Genomic DNA, 21887 nt, shown 5'->3' on the forward strand with positions numbered 1-21887 from the left:
TTCCGACCTGTCAATCAAACCGATAATATCGACCAATCAAATAATTGCATGTACTTTGCCCCGTTCAGCTGTTTACTCGTCCACAAGCGCACGTTGTCCCACAAGTAAACACAGATATGGTTTTACGATGTGCATGGGGAACCTGCACTGCCGATGAGAGATACCCACAGCGACTGAATGGTGCAAGGTTGATACTATTTCCAAAGCCGAAGACCAACCTGGAAAAATGTCTACGATGGATAAAAACATGTGGACGACCGCATGACCAGCTCAATGTCAACAGAATCAACAAACACAAAGCCGTGTGCTCTACGGTATGTTATCGTTTAATTTTGTACACGGTTTTCCTTACCAATATTAACTTAAAGTTACTTGAAACACAAGGCCCAGTTCAGTTTACATGTTCTGATAATACAAAACTTGGAAGCTCGAATAATTTTGAAGTATAACACCCCTCCTTACTTCGTCTGTTCAATGTTGATGATTATGGTGAGCCCGGAGCCAAGCAGGCCTAGCACACGTTCTAAAAAGACACGGACCTACTGTATGTGCTTGTCGTGGCATACATGCATCATCACGTTACATTATTTTTTTTTAATTCACGGATGGATACTATCAGCTGATTATCATTATAGCAATATTTGAAGTAAACGTGGTTTAATCTGCATGGCTAGACAAAAATATGTGTAATTTTGTTTTGTTCCAAAATGCAACTTTCTTTAATTTCTATCACAATATTCTAAGCATGACAGTTTGAAAAATTTAAATATTAGTTGGTATTCAAATTGATGAGAAGTCATTTCATATCATCTCAGAATATCTGAACAGCACTACACATTTCTGTAAATCTTAAACATGAAGGTTATAACACATTACCTAGTAAATCTCAAATTATTCATTTTATTTGTACACAAACTTATTTTTTTAAATCAGGGATCATTAAATTATATACCCCAGCTATTGTAGGGTACAGGTGCCTTGACACAAAACAGAACTGCAATGAGCTGACAGCCTGACACTATAAAGATAATGTATCTTGCTAGATTCAGACTGTCATGCTGACATTAAACCATAAAAAATTAATCAATTGAATTACAGCTGTATTTTTTTATTTTCCTCTCAGCATTTTGAAGGAGGTAATGGACCAACTGCTTTATTCCCTGATCCATTACCAGCTGATGGCTCAAAAAGTACCCCAGCAAGGCCGTTACCAAAAAGAAGATTGCTTACCTTTGACACAGAGTCATCAGATAATAAAAAGAGGAAGAAATTTCCACTAAATGAAAACACTGAGATGTGAGTAAAACATATCTTTGTTACTGGATAATACATGTTGGACACAAAAAAGTCATTTTTTAACAATTAAATATGTATACATATAAAAGGCAAGAGTGTTGTAAAATACAAGTTGAAAACATCTTCAGATATTAGTTACAAGTCTTTAATATTGTTTACAGAAATACTTAACTACTGTCTTTTTTATATTATTCGCTGAACACACGTATATATTGATTTGTATTGTATGAGATCAGTGTCATAACAAAATCAATGACTATATATACCTTCAAGACAGCATAAGACAATTTCTTATTCCTTTTTTTTTACAGCACAAATTGTGAATTTGAAGCAGATGATAACTCAGAGGGAACAGTCCTTTCAACAACTGAATCAGCAACACAGACAGATGAGAGATGTAAGTAATCTATTTAATAAACATCAAAATAGATACTAATACACATTTTTCAAGAATGAGGAGCATTGTCCTTATAAAATAATGCCAGCTTGTAAAACATATCTCTCATATATGGAATATCAGGCAAGATTCTTTGTACAAACAATTCACAATGTGTATAGACAATTAACTCACAAAAGTCACATCCTGTGATCATCAACTGTCCTTGAACTTGGGCATACTATTCATGGCTTTGCTTTAGGTTAATTTTCCCATTATTTTTTTCCAAGCAAAATCCGTTGATTTTGTCACATGCTTCTGAAATTGTCATGTTTCTTGCTGAAAATGGACATTTTATTTCTGCTACTCCACACTGACCATCACAGCACAACTTTCCATCAGGGGAAGCACCCAGAAATGAAAATTCTTCATTGATGACTAGTCCGCACTCATGAAAATGTGATGAAGGAAATTGTTTCAAATATTTTCTTTTCCCGCTAACCTCTGTTTTTCTCCCGTATTCTGATGGTGCCGCATTAACATATTTGGTACCAAAGATCGAGTCCACAAATGACTGAGTCGGTTTAGCTTTCCTCTTCAGTATTTTGCCAAAGTTTGAAGATGTTATCCTTGATTTTCTTGCCTCAATCCAGAGTTTTGAATTTGACTGCGCTCTGGTTTCCCTTTCAATTTCTATGATGTAATCTTGGATAACACTGTGGTCTTGATTTAGTTCTTGAAATTCACAGGGCAATGTTACTGGTGCTTGTCTTGTGACACAGGTATCTCCACATCCATCAGATGATACTTGTACTTGTGGTTTCTTTAAGTTTCTTGTCTGTAAATTGTAAATACATATAATTTATTTTGATTATAAAATGATACATAAGTATTATATATGAACTTGTAAATTACATGTACATACCACTAATTCTGAATGAAATGCATGTTATCATGTTGATCAAATGCATTTATTGTGGTTATTATTTTTTCAGGGATCTCGCCTTTAGATCTACTTTCTGTCACAACAGAGCTTCATGAACTTCGGGCAGTAGTGAAAAGCCAAGAAAAAACTATTGAGGAGTTACAACAACTTAACAAGAAAACAAAGGTGCAGGGTTTTGGGGTAAAACAAGTACTGGAGAAGGAAGACAACCTCAAAAATGTTTTCAAATACTATACAGGAATAGTGCATATACGGTTTTTAGCACTGCTCAGCTTCCTTGTTCCCCCAGGATACAAGATACCTTATGAAAAGGGACGGAGAGACATAAAGCGTCTATCGGACGCCGATGCTTTGTTTTTAAGTTTGTGTCGTTTGCGTCACAATTTCGGTCTGAAAGATATTGCAATGAGGTTTGGACTCAGTGTACAATCTGCTGGTGTTGTGTTTAATACATGGATAGCTCATATGTATTTCAAGTTGGGACAGTTGTCAATATGGCCTCATAGAGACACAATAATCCAAAACAGGCCCAAGGAATTCAGGAAAGACTATTCAACAACCCTGATGATTATTGATGGGACAGAACTAAGAACCCAAACTCCTTCTGCCCTTGGACGTCAAAGTCAAATGTACAGTGACTATAAATCTTGCAACACCTTAAAAGGATTAATTGGATGTGACCCAAATGGTAATGTAATGTTTGTGTCAGAGTTTCATTCAGGTGCCATTTCTGACAAGGCTATTGCAGAAGAAAGTGGATTTTATGAAGTCTTAAAGGACATGAAAAAACATGGCTACATGGAAGATGATGACTCTATCATGGCAGACAAGGGATTCACTATTGATGATGAACTAAAAAAACTGGGACTGAGGTTAAATATTCCACCTTTTGCCAAGACTGGTACACAAATGAGTCCTGCAGAAATCAGTGAAACCCAAAAAATTGCTAAACACAGGGTGCATATTGAGAGACTCGTAGCAAAAGTAAAAAAATTCAAAATGGTTTCACACAGAGTGCCGACAAGTCTATTTCCAAAAATTAATGAAATTTGGTCTGTATGTTGTCTTCTGACTCTTTTTCAGGATGTTTTTGTCAAAGACAAACAATGAAAGTACTAACATTTTTCCCATACGTATTGCCAAAACTACAAGAGTTTTGTTATTATTACATATGCCATCCTGGTAATATAAAGAAAACTATATTACACTTGTGAATAACAATAAACTTACCTGGTATGAGAGAATGGATCCCAAAGGAAGTTGTCCAAATACTGCTGTAGTTGCTTTTGGAGCAGAATTCAGCATAAGATGCTGGAGTGGTGTTTCTTTTAATGCTGCCAGTTTTGATTCATCTGAAGTAGTGACTTCTGGTAATCTGGAGAAAACAATAAATGCTAAGTATTTTCTGATGTGCTGTTGTCATTTACATGTAGATAAACAGATTTATGGCAAATTAAAAAGCTATTTTTATGCAATTTATGTATTTTCTTTAAATATGAATACATGTACTAAGCATAATGTCATCAGGGTGTAATAATATCTGACATTAAGAGTACATTTGTTTGCATTACTTTAATGATACCAACGTGAGACAAACCAAAATTTAATCTCTTCCTGAAATATAGGTAGTCTTCCAAGATTTTCTGATTGCCTGGTTCATCACCCAATAAACAGACCAGATCAAGATGATCATTATTGTTAGGCAAAGTCTGAGCTATATAGTCCTTTATTTATGTTGTAATACCTATGGTTTTCATCAACTCCACATGTCAGGGTTTTTCTTTTCCTCACTTCCTTAGGTCTGGCTACTATAATGTGATTCAGAGGAACAGGCTCTATTTTTGTTCCCGAGGAACATGCCATTGCTGAGGCACATTAGTGCAGCTCTGCTGGTCCGGAACACATGAGAAATTGTGCAGTTAAAATCCTTGAAGACATTTTAGAAGACCAACTAAGTGAGAACACTGGCCATTTAATCTAAAATTGGAGGGAAATAAATCAGGAATGCTCAAAAATATTTTTATGGTGAAATGTTCACTTAATCAAGACTTAATGGTCATTAAATTGCAATACATATTTATTTCAGGAATTAAAATCAATTTAAGGTGAATTCAATGTTACATTATTGAATTTACTCTGGTACATAATTTGAATATATATACAGTCAAACCTGTGTATAAAGGACACCCAAGGGACAGAGCAAAAGTGTCCTTTATGGACAGATGTCCTTTATAAAGAGGTCAATTATATAGAAAATCTCACTGAGTGTGATTGATGAGTCTGTCTTTTATATAGAGGTGTCCTTTATAACATGTTTGACTGTACAATATAAGTAACAAGAGATCCCAGAGGGATCTTGGCGCCCACCATTTGAGGATCTGTTTTCAGTTCTTGAAGATTTTTTTTTGTTTGTTACAGGTGTTGTAAATGTTCATGAACTGGTCTTCATTGAATGTACTCAATGATGGCACAAGATATTTTTATTAAGCACCTATTAGCAAATATCATTTGAAAAAGATCCCAAAGTATTATTAGATAGCAGTCAGTTACAGGTGGATAATGGACAATATGCTTGTGCTGTATTACTGTCGACATCCAAGATGGCTGCCTGTGGGCCACCTTGATTTCAAATCAGTCCAAAACAGGTACAATACACAACTAGGGACCAAGGGAAACCAATATCTATGAAATATCAGAAGGATCCATCCTGGACTTCCTCAGATATAGCAGTAACAAGATTTTACTCTCAAAATCCAAGATGGCTGCCTGTCAGCCATCTTGATTTCAAATCAGTCCAAAAAGGTATAATGCACATCTTGGAACCAAAGGGAACCTGCACATGAAATTTGAGAAAGATCCATCCAGTACTTTCCAAGAAATAGCAGTAACAAACTTTTACATTCAAAATCCAAGATGGCCACCTGTCTGCCATCTTGAATTCGAATCAGTCCAAAAAAGGTACAATGCACAACTAGGGACCAAGGGGAAACTGCATATGAAATTTGAGAAAGATCCATCCAGTACTTTCCAAGAAATAGCAGTAACAAACTTTTACTTCCAAAATTCAAGATGGCTGCCTGTCGGCCATCTTGAATTCGAATCAGTCCAAAAAAGATACAATGCACAACTAGGGACCAAGGGGAAACTGCATATGAAATTTGAGAAAGATCCATCCAGTACTTTCCAAGAAATAGCAGTAACAAACTTTTACTTCCAAAATTCAAGATGGCTGCCTGTCGGCCATCTTGAATTCGAATCAGTTCAAAAAAGGTACAATGCACAACTAGGGACCAAGGGGAACCTGCATATGAAATTTGAGAAAGATCTATCCAGTACTTTTCCAGAAATAGCGGTAACAAGAATTGTTTACGGACAGACGGACGACGGACCACGGACGCAGGGCGATTTGAATAACCCACCATCTATTTGAATAGATGGTGGGCTAACAATACAGGTATTTAATAAATGTAGGTCATGAACCATTGTTCCATCAAGTAATGCACATAAGATTTATGAAAAAAAAAAAGAAAACAAGAGATCCCAGAGGGATCTTGGCGCCCACCATTTGAGGATCTGTTTTCAGTTCTTAATGATTTGTTTATTTTTTTTTGTGTGTTACAGGTGTTGTAAATGTTCATGAACTGGTCTTCATTGAATGTACTCAATGATGGCACAAGATATTTTTATTAAGCACCTATTAGCAAATATCATATGAAAAAGATCCCAAAGTATTATTAGATAGCAAAAGGTGGATAATGGACAATATGCTTGTGCTGTATTACAACAAGATGGCTGCCTGTGGGCCACTTTGATTTCAAATCAGTCCAAAAAAGGTACAATGCACAACCAAGGGAAGCCAATATATGAAATTTCCAGTACTTCCTCAGATATAGCAGTAACAAGATTTTACCCTCAAAATCCAAGACGGCTGCCTGTCAGCCATCTTGATTTCGGATCAGTCCAAAAAGGTATAATGCACAACTTGGAACCAAAGGGAACCTGCACATGAAATTTGAGAAAGATTCATCCAGTACTTTCCAAGAAATAGCAGTAACAAACTTTTACATTCAAAATCCAACATGGCCACCTGTCTGCCATCTTGAATTCGAATCAGTCCAAAAAAGGTACAATGCACAACTAGGGACCAAGGGGAAACTGCATATGAAATTTGAGAAAGATCCATCCAGTACTTTCCAAGAAATAGCAGTAACAAACTTTTACTTCCAAAATTCAAGATGGCTGCCTGTCGGCCATATCCAAAAAAGATACAATGCACAACTAGGGACCAAGGGGAAACTGCATATGAAATTTGAGAAAGATCCATCCAGTACTTTCCAAGAAATAGCAGTAACAAACTTTTACTTCCAAAATTCAAGATGGCTGCCTGTCGGCCATCTTGAATGCTTCAAAAAAGGTACAATGCACAACTAGGGACCAAGGGGAACCTGCATATGAAATTTGAGAAAGATCTATCCAGTACTTTTCCAGAAATAGCGGTAACAAGAATTGTTTACGGACGGACGGACGGACCACGGACCACGGACGCAGGGCGATTTGAATAACCCACCATCTATTAGATGGTGGGCTAAAAAAATCTGAGTGATGCTTTAAACACACAACGTTTGTCAGTGACTATAATAAGAATCATTAATTAACAATACTACAGCTAGAGTGTTTGTAACGGCAACATCTATTGTACTGACTACGCAAGTGAGTAGATTCATCAGACGTACAGGAAATGTCTACTTTTGAAAGCACTATGTGGCGCCTGATAAAATTCAGGGAAATGTAGCACTTTAGTGACGCCTGCTCTCAAGTATGCATTGTACTCCAAGGGCCAGCATTTATATAAAAACTTCATTATCTAAGCAACTGCTTTATATTTTCAATTTTTAAAGATATTTTAAAATATATATCTAACAATTGAGAAATGAAGGGGAGTAACTCTTACAAGCCTACAATGTAGATAATCTAAAATAAATTTAAAGTACCCTTAACTAATTTTCAAAAAAAAAAAAAAAAAAGAAATAAATGAAGTACACACCTGATGCCATACTGAGCTATTCTTGGGCCACTTTTCAACCTATTTATCAACTATAATGGTTTGAAACAATGTTGACAAATGGACTTGAGTGACAGAAAAAAATATTGTATTGGTGTTTAGTTGAAATATTTACACGTTAATTAATATTCACAATAAAATCTATATATAAACTATATTTATTTTCCAAAAAGTATGAAACAAGCTATCAGCTTACATTAATCACTCTTGCTGGCCTGGATGAAAGTGCGAGGGGTGAAGGTGTCTTACTCTAGGAGGAAACCAGAATACCCATCGAAAACCTATGTGGTCAAACAAGTGTCCCCATACTTATTCACATCCATCAGTCCAAAAAGGTATAATGCACAACTAGGTACTAAGGGGAAACTGCATATGAAATTTGAGAAAGATCCATCCAGTACTTTTCCAGAAATAGCAGTAACAAGAATTGTTTACGGACGGACGGACGCCTGGACGGACCACGGACCACGGACGCAGGACAATTTGAATAACCCACCATCTATTAGATGGTGGGCTAAAAAGGCAAAATTGGCCAAACATAAATTGCTCAATTTCTCTAGATCTTACATAAAAAGACATTGTTGGTTCATCAAGATATTTTATGCAAACTTGAAATCATATTCTTTATACAAGCAGTACATTATTGCCATTAATCTGGATGTATTGCTTGTTGATTAAGCAAGCCACAGGCCCAATATCAAGACCCTTGACCTTTTAGTTGTTGAGAAGTAGTTATTCAAACATTTAAACACATTGGATACCTGTGATCTTTAAAGTGGGTTAATGTCATTCATATTAACAAAATTGGTAGCCCTTCATCCTAGCATGCTACTGGCCGAATATCATCATCCTTGGACTTTTGGTTATTGAAAAGAAGTAATTTAAATATATTAACATATTTGATCCCTGTGAGCTTCATTCCTATTCACAAGGGATTGAATCAACTTTCTGAATTTAAGAAATGATTCTCCACTCCCTCTGATGCTCTAGTCTAAATTTGATTGAAATGCATTCAAGCATTAAGAAAGAGTAACATTTGGAAGAAAAATCTTGTATAACTTCCCCTTTTGGAGCTCTGCCCCCATATCCCTACAGGTTGAATCAAATTTCTGAATTTAAGAAATGATTCTCCACTGTCAATGATGTTTCAGACCAAATTTGGTTGAAATCTATTTAAGCATTAAAAAGAATTAGCGTCTTGTAGCAAAATATTGTCTTAATTCCCCTTTTGGGCCATCCCCCACATCCCATCCCCCCCCCCCAACCCCCATCCAAGTCCTTCGGTGCCAAATCAGATTTCTAAATTTAAGAAATAATTGCCTACCCTAACTGATGAATCGAGCCAAAGTCTGTTGAAATCCACCCAGGCAGAAAGGAGGAGTAGGGTTTTATATATAATTTCAGCACCTCCCCCTTTAGGACCCTGTGTCGAATAAAAAATCTGAAGAATTTAAGAAATGATAACCCTCTCCCAATGATGCATCAAACTAATTTTGGTAGAAATCCATCCAGGTATGAAAGAGGAGTTGGGTTCTAAAGAAAAAGTTACACACAATGCATGACAATGGACGAAACATAATGGCTATAGGTCCATCTTGACACCTTCGGGTCAGATGACTTAAAGCAAATTTTAATTTAGGAAAGTTTACAAATGGTGGAAAAGGATGACTTTGTCATCTTGGCCCTTCATCAACTCTCCTCTACATCAATTCCCCGTGTATGTATGATAAATCTCCTGCTGGATAATTTTCTGATGGTCATCATCAATGCATATCCACCCTCTATATATATAACTCTCCCCTTACATTTTACAGTACACACTTCTGGTATAAGTTTGAAAATTATTCTCAGCAATTTGCCAGAAAATACGTATTCTTCTGTGTTTCATTTTCATTGATTCCCCTCTCAAGACTGAGTTAAATGTATAGCATTAACATTTTTTGTTCAATTTTCATGTATAATGAATTTAATATTTTTGGAATAGTCTTGTTGTGTTTACAACTTTCTTTGATTACAATGGAAATAAACATCTGTTTACAAAATCCTCACTCCTCATTGATGGGTTTATGAGTCTTGCACAATTTAAAGTAGAAACGATGCATTTTCAAAGTAACCTAAGTTAGTTTCTATAGACAGTTGGATGTATTCCCAGTGGCATTGGCTTTGACAGAGTTTGATTAAAAAAAAAACACCAAGAGGCCCATGGACCTTTACAATAATCAGACTACAAAGACTTTTATATGATAGAGACCCAATCGACTTGAATAACTCACCTGTTCTGCGGTGTACAAAAAAGGCCTTGTCAGTTCATACAGTTAATTTCTGCAAACTTAATTTCTGCAAACTTGAATATAGAACAGATTTAATGGCCTTGACCTTGATCTGTAAACCACAACACAATAGTGGATGTTTTGTCCAGATGATTTCTGTTCATGGTTTTCAATTTTTCATATTGCATGAGATCATACACAACTCATTAATGGAAGTCGTATTTCGAAATGACTTTCTGTAGCGATACCAAGATTTTCAATATGGTTGCTATGGTGACCATATTTGAATGTAACATGGTTCTGAATACTGACTGGAGGAGGACCTGTCTTTGTGTTATCCATTTAGGAGGAGTAATTATAATTCATTATTGTTCACAGATAGTTGTACAGACAGACTGACTTTCAGACAGACAAACAGTAAACTTAATATTGCTTCATTTTCAAAATCTCACAGAAGAGAAATAATATCACAATGCAATGAATTTACAATCAATCAAGTTTAATTTGTATCCAAAATTCTGATCTTCTTTTCCAGTGTTTGTGTAGGGAACATAACTTCCCTGGTAATTGAATCCAGAGTGTTCAGTGCAACGGTGATCTGCATTTTAACACTGTCTTCTTTTTCTGTCACCATGCATTGCCTTAGTGTCCTGTACAAATCACGAACAGCTGACTCCAGAACCTACAACAAATTGTTAACATACAGGAAGTGACTGATTCCACCACATCTGGTGCAGAATTTATGTGGTATCTAGGAATAGTTCAGCTTTCACCTTGAAATATTTGATAAGGCATGTTTCTTCATTAGTTTATTAAAATATTTTTATCTTCAATAATAACCCATTTTTCTGCTGATAAGACCAAATATAATTCAAACCTGATGTATGTACCTTAAGTAAATCTTTTCCCAGGCCTTCTAGTTGTAGGGATACCATCATGGCAGCAGCCTGTCTCACCTCTGTGCTGGGGTCAGACTTCAGCAATACACAAGCACAGTTCAAAATCTGAAAATATGACCACTGATTAGTAAAACTTTAATTCACAACATGTCCCCTTTAAATTATCAAAGAAATAGTCAGAAGTAAATATCTATCTTCAATACAATAACAAACGTCTATCCTGGTCTTAGAGTGGTTGGGTAGTCCTACTGTTCACCTGTCATATAAGTGACTGAGGATTGATTAGCGGACTACTTAAAGACGTGAAAAGATACCGAATCACCAAATTGATCAAATACGTTTTCCCAAGGTGCTCTGGTTTCCTGCTATGTGCACTTCAATACATATCTATCAAACAGTGAAGGTAACTTACCAAATGAATATAGTTTCCAACAGAGAAGCGTAATACTTTACAAAGTTCACCCAGATTTGAGAGACTGCTGGCACGAATAAGGGGATCAACATCCTTGCATCCTTGCAGGAATGTTGTCAGTAGTTTGTCCCGGTAATGGGGGGCCATGTCACCTTCAGCAAGAATGGTAAAAAAAATGTTAAAACACATGCAATGTTATACAAAATGTGCAATCTAAACCATACCTCTACAACATACAATGATACAATGTAAATTTTGATTTTTTTAAGTGCTTGACAACAGATTAGCTTCTTGGTTGTTTCCTAGTAATGGTTATACCTGCTACAGTAAAGGTTATATGTAAACAGAAATATTATAGCACCCTGGAAAGTAAGAATATCAAAGTTGTCATTTTTCCCCTTGTCTAGAAAAAATATCCCTTTGTGTATCTTTCAGCTTAAAGTAACCTAATTTCCTTGACGTCTGAACAAGGCACTCTCCAACTTTAATCCTGTCATTAGCTTGTCTTGTTCTCTCCCCTTGCAGGGACTGTGCACCGTTAGTTCCTGCCAGGAATTCTTCAGTCAGGACTGGGATCACTACATCTGGGAACTTGTCTACCAATGACACTAATCCATTCACCGAAGACAAATATAGGTAAGAGTCTGGGTGATGCAGATTTTCCTTAAAAACATTCAACAGAATCTGCATTTTCTCTACTGCTTCTGGATCTTTCTTCTGTATCAGTTTGTTCATTGTAATTAATGCATGTCCCCTGACAGGAATGAGTGGATCATGGAGTTCCTCAAATGCTTGACATAATGCTGACATCTCTTCCATTGATTCTTTCCCTGTACCAGTGCTTAATTTTGAAGCAGTATGCTTTTGACTTTTCCTTTCAGCATCTATTTTTTTTTCACTAGAAACTTGCTCCAGAGTTGGTAGACTCAGAGGTGGCTTGGGAAGGTATTCTTCAGAAGTTTCACTTATAACTTCCACCAAAGGTTTCTTGTCTGGTTTAAATTCTTCAGTACTTTGAGATTCCTGCTGAATGAGAAAGATATGTTTTAATCAGTGCATTGAAATAATACTTTTCTTCGTGACAATTAAATGATATATAAAGTGCATTAAAGAGCATTTTAAGGAAGCTGACATTGGATTTTAAGGTATTATGATAATAAATTGCATGCTTTTGCTGCCAAACAACTATCATTTGATCCAGTGTGATTGAGTCATTAGCCTGATATTAACAGAGTTCCGTCTTTATACACAGACTGTAACTAGTGTTTTTTCCCTATGAACACTCTGGTGGATAAATATCAGCAGTGACTGAACAAATTAAGCAAATCAAGCCTTAGAAAATAAAACAGAGGTGAGATGTTGTCAAATTGTCTTTCATTTATCTATCTTTCTCTTGATATATTTCCAAAACTACAAAAGACAAAAGATGTACATACTTTGCTTGAAAATTTCTGCTGCTTCTCTCCCTTTGCACTACTCTTCAGTAGCTCAGACCAGATCACACCATGTGTTGCGATGGCAACTCTGAGATCAGAGGCCATTTCCTGTATGGTGTTGTCAGGATGGTTTGAGCTGATATCTTCTAAAAGTGGCATTAATTTCTTCATGTATTCTCTGTCATCCTCAGTGATCTGTAGTCAAACATACATGTTATTTAGAGATACTTTAAACATCTTTACAAAAAGTTTTCAATTACCATAATTTTAACTGCTACATCTACAACTTCAGTGGCCATCATCCTTTTTATCATCTCCAATTAAGAATCATCTGTCTAGAAATATGTATAAATGGATTTCTGTGGCTGCAACCTTTCCAGTGAGAATGAAATTAGTACATTCTATGTAAGAGATGTGCCGGGAGACAGGACTGATCTTTGTGACCATGTCATCAACTAGTGACTTTAAAATAGTTTCCATGCTGCCAATTTTAAAATTTAAAACACTTTCTTCTTTGTTGGATTCAGTCCAATAACCTTGATTTATTTTTGCCACTGTTTGTAACCAGAGTTGTTTGGTACTGCAGCAGAATATATACATCTGTCATTCCCAAATATGATTCAATCTTTTCAACTTTTGTGGGAGAGATTATCAATGTTCAAAAATGTGAGCCTTAGAGAATAACATTACACAATTCATTTTGACAAACTCACACCTTAAAATAAGCTGTCTGCTCTTTCTGGTAGATAAAATGAGCTTTAGAAATTATGATTTATTTCAAATTAACAGGTTTAAATCTCAGATGTGAACAGGGATGACTGTAATTTGTCTGACCTAATGGGTTTCTGTAGGTATTATAGTTTCAAAAATGATGAATTGGAATTGATAAAATAAGCTGATAAAACAAGATTCATAATTGCAGCAAAATACACAATGCTTAATTACTCAGAGTTGTCTGTTACTGTATATACATATATGTAACAAAAGCACTGTATATAATAATGTGTGCCCACCTTTATAGTACCAGTAAGTACAGCAGTGAGCATGCCCATCGCCATAGTGAGCGTCTCACTCTCAAATGCCCCTAGAATGTCATCACAAGTGTTCTTGCATACTTGTACACCTCTCTCAAGAGTCACCTGTAATTCAAAGCAATATTTTATGTGGTACCAAAATGTACCTGTAATTAAATAATTTCACATCTGACTTTCAACTCTGCTTCATTCAAAACAGAACATTTACAATGTTTTACTATAGAGATGGCTGCCAGCATACTGGGTGCAATCCAATCAAACACCTGCATCCTTAACTACTCTAATGCTTAATCTCTGGATCTTATTTACTTTTTTTAATAAACAAGAGTATTTCGAGTTAAATGTAACTTTAAACATATCTGCTAAGCCCTTTTAATACCTGTACAAACTTGAGGGTCTGCTGGGTGTTTTTAAGACATGATGGTCCTATTTCTTCACAGATGGCTGCCAGCAGATTCAGAACAGACACTTTGCGTTGGAAACTATCTGCTATCTGTTTCTCTCTGATTTCGGCTTCCATGAGGTCTTGTCTATCCTGTTTTGTGTTCAGTGTTAAACTAATGTCTCCATGGATCTCTTGATTGATAATATCAGTCAACTCCTGAAAAAAAATATCGAAATCTGTAATAAATACATTTTTAAATTTTCAAACTATATATATCTTATTAATTTGAATTATATTGTATCTGATCAGTTAAGAGTATACATAAAAATTACACCGTTTTTAATAGTTTTTAAGGTACCACTTTTAATGAATAATGGAGCATATCAATGTAACACCCAAAACTACACCATGTTATTGTCTTTGTAAATGCAGTTGTTAGCAACAAAGGTAAAATTACTGTCTTAATAATACAACTATAACCCAATGCCTGATAAATACATCTTAAGCCATAAAAGATCAGGGATCGCCAATCTATTACCAGCTATCTATATCATTATAGATCCCATGTGACTGCCAGTTCCATCATAACTATAAATTATGTTCCAAGTCAGTCCTACCATTAACAGTGCCAGAAAGAAATCACCAGTCAACCCATTCTTCTCTAACTCTTTCAGGATTGCTACAGCAGCGGCAGTCATCATTTCAGTAGTCACTGCTCCCTCATCACCATGGTTACTGTACACAAATAAAACTAAATCATCTGGTGAAGGAATTGAAAGTTAAATGTCTGGTAAATATAACACCCATGATTCTGTACCGTTGTTGGTGGCATGTTTTCATATACTGCCATTCAATTATTTGAATGGTTGTACATTCAATAATAATTTGATAGAAATAATGTTCTTATTTTGTTCTCCAACTAATTTGAACAAATATTTTGATGTCACAAAATGAATCTATTTCTATTAGAAGTTTAAAACAACCTGGGATAGAAAAGGTAAATTATTTGCGAATCAAAAATCAGAAGTTATCTATTTAGAATACATGTTAGTTCTAGGGAATAAGCAGTTTAACTGAAACAGCATGCTCGCTACAATGTGACCTTGAATGACCCATACTTGTGGATATGGGTCACAAATAATTGCCGTGAATCCTTATGTCACGAACTGATAAATCCACATACCTGTCCATACTGTTGATAAAGACAGTGACTCCTCCACTGTCTCCAGCAGAAAATCGTACATCAGGATGTGTCTTAGTCAGGGAGAACTCATTGTCAGTCTTTCTACTTTCCTGCTGTAACATAATTCTAACATTTATCTCCTCTTCACAAATATACAGTGTTGACTTGGTCTAAAAGATTTTAAGGTAATAAGTATGATAGTTGTATTAGACTCCAAACTAAATCCTCAACCAAGAAGTGACGAAGCCTTTCTTAAGGATACAACAATTTAAATTTGAGTTAAATCCTTTAAAAGAGGTACTGGAAGGTTTTAAAAAGAAGTTATTGACAGAATACAGATGGAAACTGTCTGGGTTTAAGCTTACTGGTAAAAAAGTCAAAAATTGAAAAAGAACATTAAAACGATCACTTGCCAGTTGTTCTGTCTGAAGGATCCACTGGTGCAAACAGGCTATTGCCTCCTCCTTATCTAACGCCTTCAGTAGGGAAACTAAGATTTCCTCACAGATACGGCTAAAACAGAAAATGTCAACTTGTCAACCAACTAGGACCAATGTTTGTACAGATATATGATGTAAGAAATCAACCCACTAGGACCAATGTTTGTACAGATATATGATGTAAGAAATCAACCCACTAGGACCAATGTTTGTACAGATATATGATGTAAGAAATCAACCCACTAGGACCAATGTTTGTACAGATATACGATGTAAGAAATCAACCCACTAGGACCAATGTTTGTACAGATATATGATGTAAGAAATCAACCCACTATGACTAATGTTTGTACAGATATTATAAACTAATAATGTATGTAATTTTGGAAAATCACAAATATCCAAGGGTAAGTTTCAAAGATGTCAGGCAGTCGAAGTTATGCTGCCCTTCCTTCCAAATACATCCTTATAAGAGTATTTCTCACTGACCCCACCCATACGTAAGTGTGACATGTTTCTGTCACATTACACAACCTTAACAGTAGATTTATAATGTCTGCATATACAAAACAACAAAATTTTCCAATTTATTATGACTTCATACAACATTTATATACACAAGTACAGCCGTCTTTCTTGTTCACATTGGTGTATTTCCTCGTGCCAATATCCAATCATCAATTTATCCTACAGTTAGCCTCAGAGGTCAGCAAATTCCTCCAAGTCAAGGGTTGGCTGACAATGAACAGCACTGGTTTATCATTGAACTGATTAACAACATACACGGGCAAGCTTTTAACCAGCCATTGGCTTATTGCCAAAAACACTAAGTGTACAACAGAGGCTTACTGACAATTACACTAAGTTTACAGACATGGGTTATTGACAGATATACTAAGTGCACAGATATGGACTTATTGAAAAATACGGTCAGTGTATAGACATTAGCTTATTGACAAATACATTAAGTGTACAACATAGGTTTATTGACAACTACACTAAGTGTACAGACAGGGGTTTATTGACAAATACACTAAGTGTACAGATATGGACTTATTGACAATATAATAGCACATGTGCATCATTATTACTTCATTTACATTTTACCTATTTTTCAAACTACCTTCTGCCATTCTTTAGCCTACTTGATACTTTATTGGAACTGTATTGATAGATATTCACATCTCACCTTAAATGGGACACACCTTTCTTGGTGTAGCATAGCAGGAAAAAAATGGTGTGGCTCACAGGTACCAGGCAAGTCATCAGAGGGGTGCTTGGTTCACATCCAGACACAAATACCTGTAATGATATGAAATTATATAGTACACTTGTGATCGGCGAGTACTTGGTATATACTCATACACAAATACCTGTAATAGTAATGTAACATACAAGGTATAAGAGGGGTGCTTGGTTCACATCCAGACACAAAAACCTGTAATGATATAAAATTATATGGTACACTTGTGATCCACGAGTACTTGGTATACACCCACAAATACCTGTAATAGTAATGTAACATACAGGGTATCAGAGGGGTGCTTGGTTTATATATAACAAAATGAAGCACACAATTCATCAAAGGGGTGTTGGTTAACATCCAGACACAAATACCTGTGATAGATATTAATGTCACAATACACATCCAGACACTAATATTTGTGATTTGTGTCTGATTGTGTACAAAGCACTTCCATGGAGAACTATTTGTTATATTACTGTTTATCATTACCAATATAAATTGCTGTTACACACAGGTATCAGTGGGTTGCTGGGTTCACATCAGGCCATCAACACCAACAATGTTATAATGTTATGTTACACACTGGGATCAGGGGAGTTGCAGGGTTTACACAGAGCAGCAAATACCTGTGATATGGTTTTCAAGAGGACTTGTTACCAGATCTGGAGAGAGAAATTTGTCTCCTTTAAAATTTGACATTTCTGGGACAAACCTAATAATTTCCAGGTTACACTAAAATACCTTATATGTATTGCCCAGACAATGTTGGGCACAATTTCACAATGTTGTACAATGTATTTCATCAATATTCATTTACAATGTTAAGAACATTTTGAAAATATTAGGACTTAATGTTATTACAAGTCTATATATCTACCTTATATAAATCCTCCAGGCATGTGGTTAGCTCTTTTTCCTGAACCAAGCGCTGCTTTTCTGGTGTGATGGCTGGAGAATATACAGGAAGGCAATAAAGAAGCTATTTACAGTAAAGACTTACCATATAAAAATGTCATGTATCTTTACAATTACATCTATATCTTATCATGTATCAACTTTCTTTCACAGCTAGTATCCAACTTATACAATTTCTACAACACCAGCTAGTGGCAATTTACCTTTCACAAAACACCATGTTCTACAATATCATACAGATATATCAGTCGTTAGTTTCAAATGTATTTTGCCTTCAATCCCCAGTTTCAACTTTCATGACTTTGTTTGGATCGCAAAATTTACAACAGAAAATTAATTACAAAAGAAAATTGGTTAACAGTACTTTTAACTGCATTGTCTATCTGAAAGTAAATCTCGGTAACTTGTACTGTTTGTCCCCATATATGTGTGAACACATTACATACCAGAACTCCAGTTACAAATACATAATTTAATGAATGAAGACTAGTTTTTGTTGTAACAGACATAACTATTTGTAGGAATGTTAATATGCCCTGTAATTAATATCATATCATCGTAACATTATCTAGTAGACACAGGATGAAAATGACCTCAATTAAACTTGAACAGTAATACTTTCATTGAAATTAAAAAAAAATTGAGAATCACCAATCTATTTACTTACTAAACATTAGTGTCTGCTTATGAGGGGACTTTCTCTACCAAGGAAATCCAACTACAACCCGTTCACATGTTTAACTTTCTTCCATTAATTTTAACCTGTATTTCTGTCTCTTAAATTTCCACATTAGTTCTGTTCATACTTCATCCACACGTGTTCATGTTAAATCTGTTCAATACCACTAACTTATAAATGTAACACACCTTTCAGCTCGGAGCACCTCTCCAATGGTTCCATCAGGGGAGATAACAAATACTTCCTGGTAAGGTCCGGCTGCTGGGCCATCATCCTTGCTATAGTAGTACAGGCTACCCTGAGGAACTCCTGACATACCTGACTGTCAGGATGATGTAGCAGCAGCAAAATCTGTTAGAGTAAAATACTGCAACAATCATTAAAATCCTCTGAGATTATTTTACATTGCTTCACATCATGGTTGGACCTTGATGGCTATGTAAGTTAAGTAACAAACTCTAAACAACCAGGTTCCATTCCCGATTGAATGTGTAAAGGTTAGGGATCACTTGCCTGACCCTTTGGGTTTTACCTTGATCCTCCATTTCTTCACCCCACGCAGTGAAGATTGATTAATATAAACTGATATCGTCGTAAAATAAATAAAGTTGATACCTTTTTTGAAACAATTTAATTCAATGTCTTAGATTTAGTACAGAAACTTTATCTTCAATGTTTCTTATATTCTGTGTCTGAAGTAGAGCTGGAAGGAGTTAAATGAACACTGCAAAATTCTGTCTTTCTATGAGCAGTTCATACACATAAATTTACTTGCAAGCTGTATCACTCATTTCTAGAAAAAATCATTACCTGCGGTGAAACAAGCGCGTAGTAGTCCTCCACTGAGGCAGAGGACATTGGACAACAGGCAATCACCCTGGCAACCGCATCACATTTCTTCCAATCAGAAGCTGTTGACTTTCCCTTCTCTGAAAGAATTTATACACAGAAATAAAACATTTTCTCACATCCTATTATTTCCTGAAGCAATGTCATCACTTGGGAGATTTTTATCAAAACTGATATCAATAATTATCATGAATGAGTCTGTGTTTCAGGGGCCCAAAGTCAATGCTATTTCACTGCCATGTAACATGATCATTCCTTGACATTGAGTCAGGGGTCCCAGGGTATTATTTCAGGATAAAGACTGTATGATAACTTATACAGACTGTATAATAATTCATATTACCCCTTCCAGGACCCTCTAGCATGCCCTGTAGGACATGGATGACTCCCTTGGGTTTCATGAGAATGTTGGTAAGCAGACGTCCACACACCTTTCTAAGCCAGACTGGGGAAGCCCACTTTTTCTTTGAAGTGCCAACCTAAAATAAGTGTTGAATCTATTTACCATATTGGATAAACACACTTTTTTGTATTTGGATGTGAGTTTGTTATGTTTACGGAAGCTGGACATTTGGAATGAATTTGCAGTAAAGAATGGACATATTCTATATAACTTTTAATCAATACTTTACCAACTCCTACATTGTATATACAATACGCAGATTTTGACAGGCACCAGATATCTATCTCTCAAAATGTCTTATATCTGGTGTTTTGGGTCAGAGGGAATTCAGGTCAACAGAACAGGTGATGTTTGAGAAATACATGAAGATTTTTTCAGATATATATACGAGTGTATGTCTGCAGCTGTTTGACAAAGCCATGTCCAAGTTCTGTCTTTAAACATTTTTTCCCCCCTTTTTCTCGTTCAAAATGGTATCGATCCAGGCGGGAAAGTAAGTATAAGGAACATGAAATCTTCAAATCATGCTACTGACCTGTTTGGGTGGGGCAGGAGCTCCACTTTGTAGTAAGAGAAGTTCACGGACAAGCATTTGTGGGTGAGCCTTTTCCAATAACAGTTGTAACCATGTTTCACACAAATGTAGTTCCCTGTGTCCAAGTAACCCTGTCTTGTTAATGGGTTCCTTTCTATGTAATTCTTTGTATTCCTTGTCACTGGATCCCTCCTTAGGACAATTCCCCTCATTAGGTTCCTCACCCTCAGATGATTCTTTGTCAACTACAATAAGATCCTCTTTGTCTGCAGAATTTGACTGCTTCCCTATTACCATGTCAACAACAGAGGCAGGTGTCCATTGGGAGGGTGCAATGCTAGTAGCCAAACTTGAACTATCTACTTTGGATTCTGGTGTTGTGATTCCTACTGATTTTTCATCTTTGACAGTTCCAGATACTTCTTCATAGTTGGGAAAGCCATGCAGCAACATTAAAAGAGAAGCCAGTAAGTCATTTAGATGTCTGGAGAGGAGGAGACCAGCAATGGAAGGAATATCTAACAATGTCATAAACACTCTTATACAAGAAAACAAACATACATTTCTGCTTTCCTTAGATGTTTGCTCTGGTTTAGAAGATTCAAGTAAAAGTTTGGCAAATTCTGACCTTCTCTCCATAGGAATACCAACACCAAAGTCAAGCTTTGGACTGATCCCCAGAATTACCACAAACTGAATTGTGGTCAGCACCATTTTGTGATGACCAATGCTCAGGTTATCAGGTGACAATGGTGGTGCTTGTCCTGGTCTCAACTCTGGCAAAGGATTCTCTTTGATCTTTTTGGTGAACTCTTCCATTGCTATCGAAATTGATTTCTGTAGCATTGTCAAAGTTTCCAAGCATGCGCATACAAAATGCCACCTACAAGTGTCAATTCCAGTTTCCATGGGAACTGAGCCATCCAACATAATTCGCAAATTTTGATACTTATCTGTCTTGAGTAGTTCTCTGTACAAAGTCAAATTAGTTTTCAACAACAAGTCAAATCCGTTTTCTTCTGTATTATCTGAAACAAAAATTACACTAAGTTTAACCTAATCAAAATCATGTTGAGATATTTGATAGTTTTGGTATCCAAATACATTTCCAGTATATTTTGAATGATTTCTTTTCAACACTTCCCAAATCTTTCATGACACAGAAATCAATTAACAAAAAATTGAAAATGTTCAAAACAAAATACATGTAATTGGATTCATGATGTATATTAGCTTTTTACATTTTGAGAAAAATATTGGACTGTTGATTTCATAATCAGGAATGGAGATTTTTGTAAATAAGAATCTTACTGCTTGCTGTAGCCATTTTATCACTTTTTGTTTTATCAGGGGATGTTAGTGCCTCCAACAGTTTCAGCACCAGACGTATCTGTTCTTCATTGTTATTCATTTTGCTGACACTACAAAAAATAATAAATATGTTAAATCTTGAATATTGACTACAGAGTTTGAATTAATTCCACTATTTACTTCCAAAGTTTGTTTAGTCATACAAGAGCC

The 21887-nt window shown here is 35.8% G+C and overlaps 3 protein-coding genes across 4 annotated transcripts; 1 reads left to right on the forward strand and 2 right to left on the reverse strand.

Annotated features, from left to right (window-relative positions):
• The first annotated feature begins 114 nt into the window (after window positions 1–114).
• On the forward strand, window positions 115–4022 carry LOC132556625 (uncharacterized). The gene is made up of 4 exons (XM_060221060.1): window positions 115–314; window positions 1124–1296; window positions 1608–1693; window positions 2668–4022. Exons 1-4 carry the CDS (start codon window positions 117–119, stop codon window positions 3726–3728), a joined length of 1518 nt encoding a protein of 505 aa, XP_060077043.1. The 5' UTR covers window positions 115–116; the 3' UTR covers window positions 3729–4022.
• LOC132556626 (uncharacterized) lies at window positions 1820–5573 on the reverse strand. Its single transcript, XM_060221061.1, has 3 exons — window positions 4363–5573; window positions 3849–3993; window positions 1820–2510 (listed from the first exon to the last, which is right to left on the reverse strand). Exons 1-3 carry the CDS (start codon window positions 4479–4481, stop codon window positions 1914–1916), a joined length of 861 nt encoding a protein of 286 aa, XP_060077044.1. The 5' UTR covers window positions 4482–5573; the 3' UTR covers window positions 1820–1913.
• Window positions 5574–10423: 4850 nt separating this feature from the next.
• Window positions 10424–21781, reverse strand: LOC132556610 (transport and Golgi organization protein 6 homolog). Of its 2 annotated transcripts, none has more exons than XM_060221042.1 (17): window positions 21678–21781; window positions 20367–21394; window positions 19772–19907; window positions 19390–19508; window positions 18768–18930; window positions 17863–17933; window positions 16929–17041; window positions 15713–15812; window positions 15300–15409; window positions 14734–14851; window positions 14111–14332; window positions 13711–13836; window positions 12698–12892; window positions 11708–12284; window positions 11262–11413; window positions 10841–10954; window positions 10424–10632 (listed from the first exon to the last, which is right to left on the reverse strand). In XM_060221042.1, the coding sequence occupies exons 1-17, from the start codon at window positions 21775–21777 to the stop codon at window positions 10450–10452; spliced, it is 3627 nt and encodes a 1208-aa protein (XP_060077025.1). In that variant the 5' UTR covers window positions 21778–21781; the 3' UTR covers window positions 10424–10449. The 2 variants fall into 2 exon arrangements, with proteins under 2 accessions (XP_060077025.1, XP_060077024.1); XM_060221041.1 differs by having other exon boundaries at window positions 11708–12287.
• Window positions 21782–21887: the final 106 nt, after the last annotated feature.

The sequence above is a fragment of the Ylistrum balloti genome, unplaced genomic scaffold, assembly GCF_031769215.1.
Source record: "Ylistrum balloti isolate Yb309-2 unplaced genomic scaffold, AGI_CSIRO_Ybal_v1 Utg370580, whole genome shotgun sequence".
Classification (NCBI taxonomy): Eukaryota; Metazoa; Mollusca; class Bivalvia; order Pectinida; family Pectinidae; genus Ylistrum; species Ylistrum balloti.

Bases quoted from the DNA above. Each gene is read 5' to 3' on its own strand.
- LOC132556625 (XM_060221060.1), top strand. From the start codon at position 117: ATGGTTTTACGATGTGCATGGGGAACCTGCACTGCCGATGAGAGATAC. The intron at 1,297-1,607 runs GTGAGTAAAACA...TTTTTTTTACAG, and splicing joins CTAAATGAAAACACTGAGAT to CACAAATTGTGAATTTGAAG. The intron at 1,694-2,667 runs GTAAGTAATCTA...TTATTTTTTCAG, and splicing joins AACACAGACAGATGAGAGAT to GGATCTCGCCTTTAGATCTA.
- LOC132556610 (XM_060221041.1), bottom strand. From the start codon at position 21,777: ATGAATAACAATGAAGAACAGATACGTCTGGTGCTGAAACTGTTGGAG. The intron at 12,893-13,710 runs GTGGGCACACAT...GTTTGACTACAG, and splicing joins TACTTACTGGTACTATAAAG to ATCACTGAGGATGACAGAGA. The intron at 12,288-12,697 runs GTATGTACATCT...TTTCTCATTCAG, and splicing joins AGCAGAAATTTTCAAGCAAA to CAGGAATCTCAAAGTACTGA.
- LOC132556626 (XM_060221061.1), bottom strand. From the start codon at position 4,481: ATGGCATGTTCCTCGGGAACAAAAATAGAGCCTGTTCCTCTGAATCAC. The intron at 3,994-4,362 runs GTATTACAACAT...TGTTTTCTCCAG, and splicing joins GGAGTTGATGAAAACCATAG to ATTACCAGAAGTCACTACTT. The intron at 2,511-3,848 runs GTAAGTTTATTG...TACAATTTACAG, and splicing joins GATCCATTCTCTCATACCAG to ACAAGAAACTTAAAGAAACC.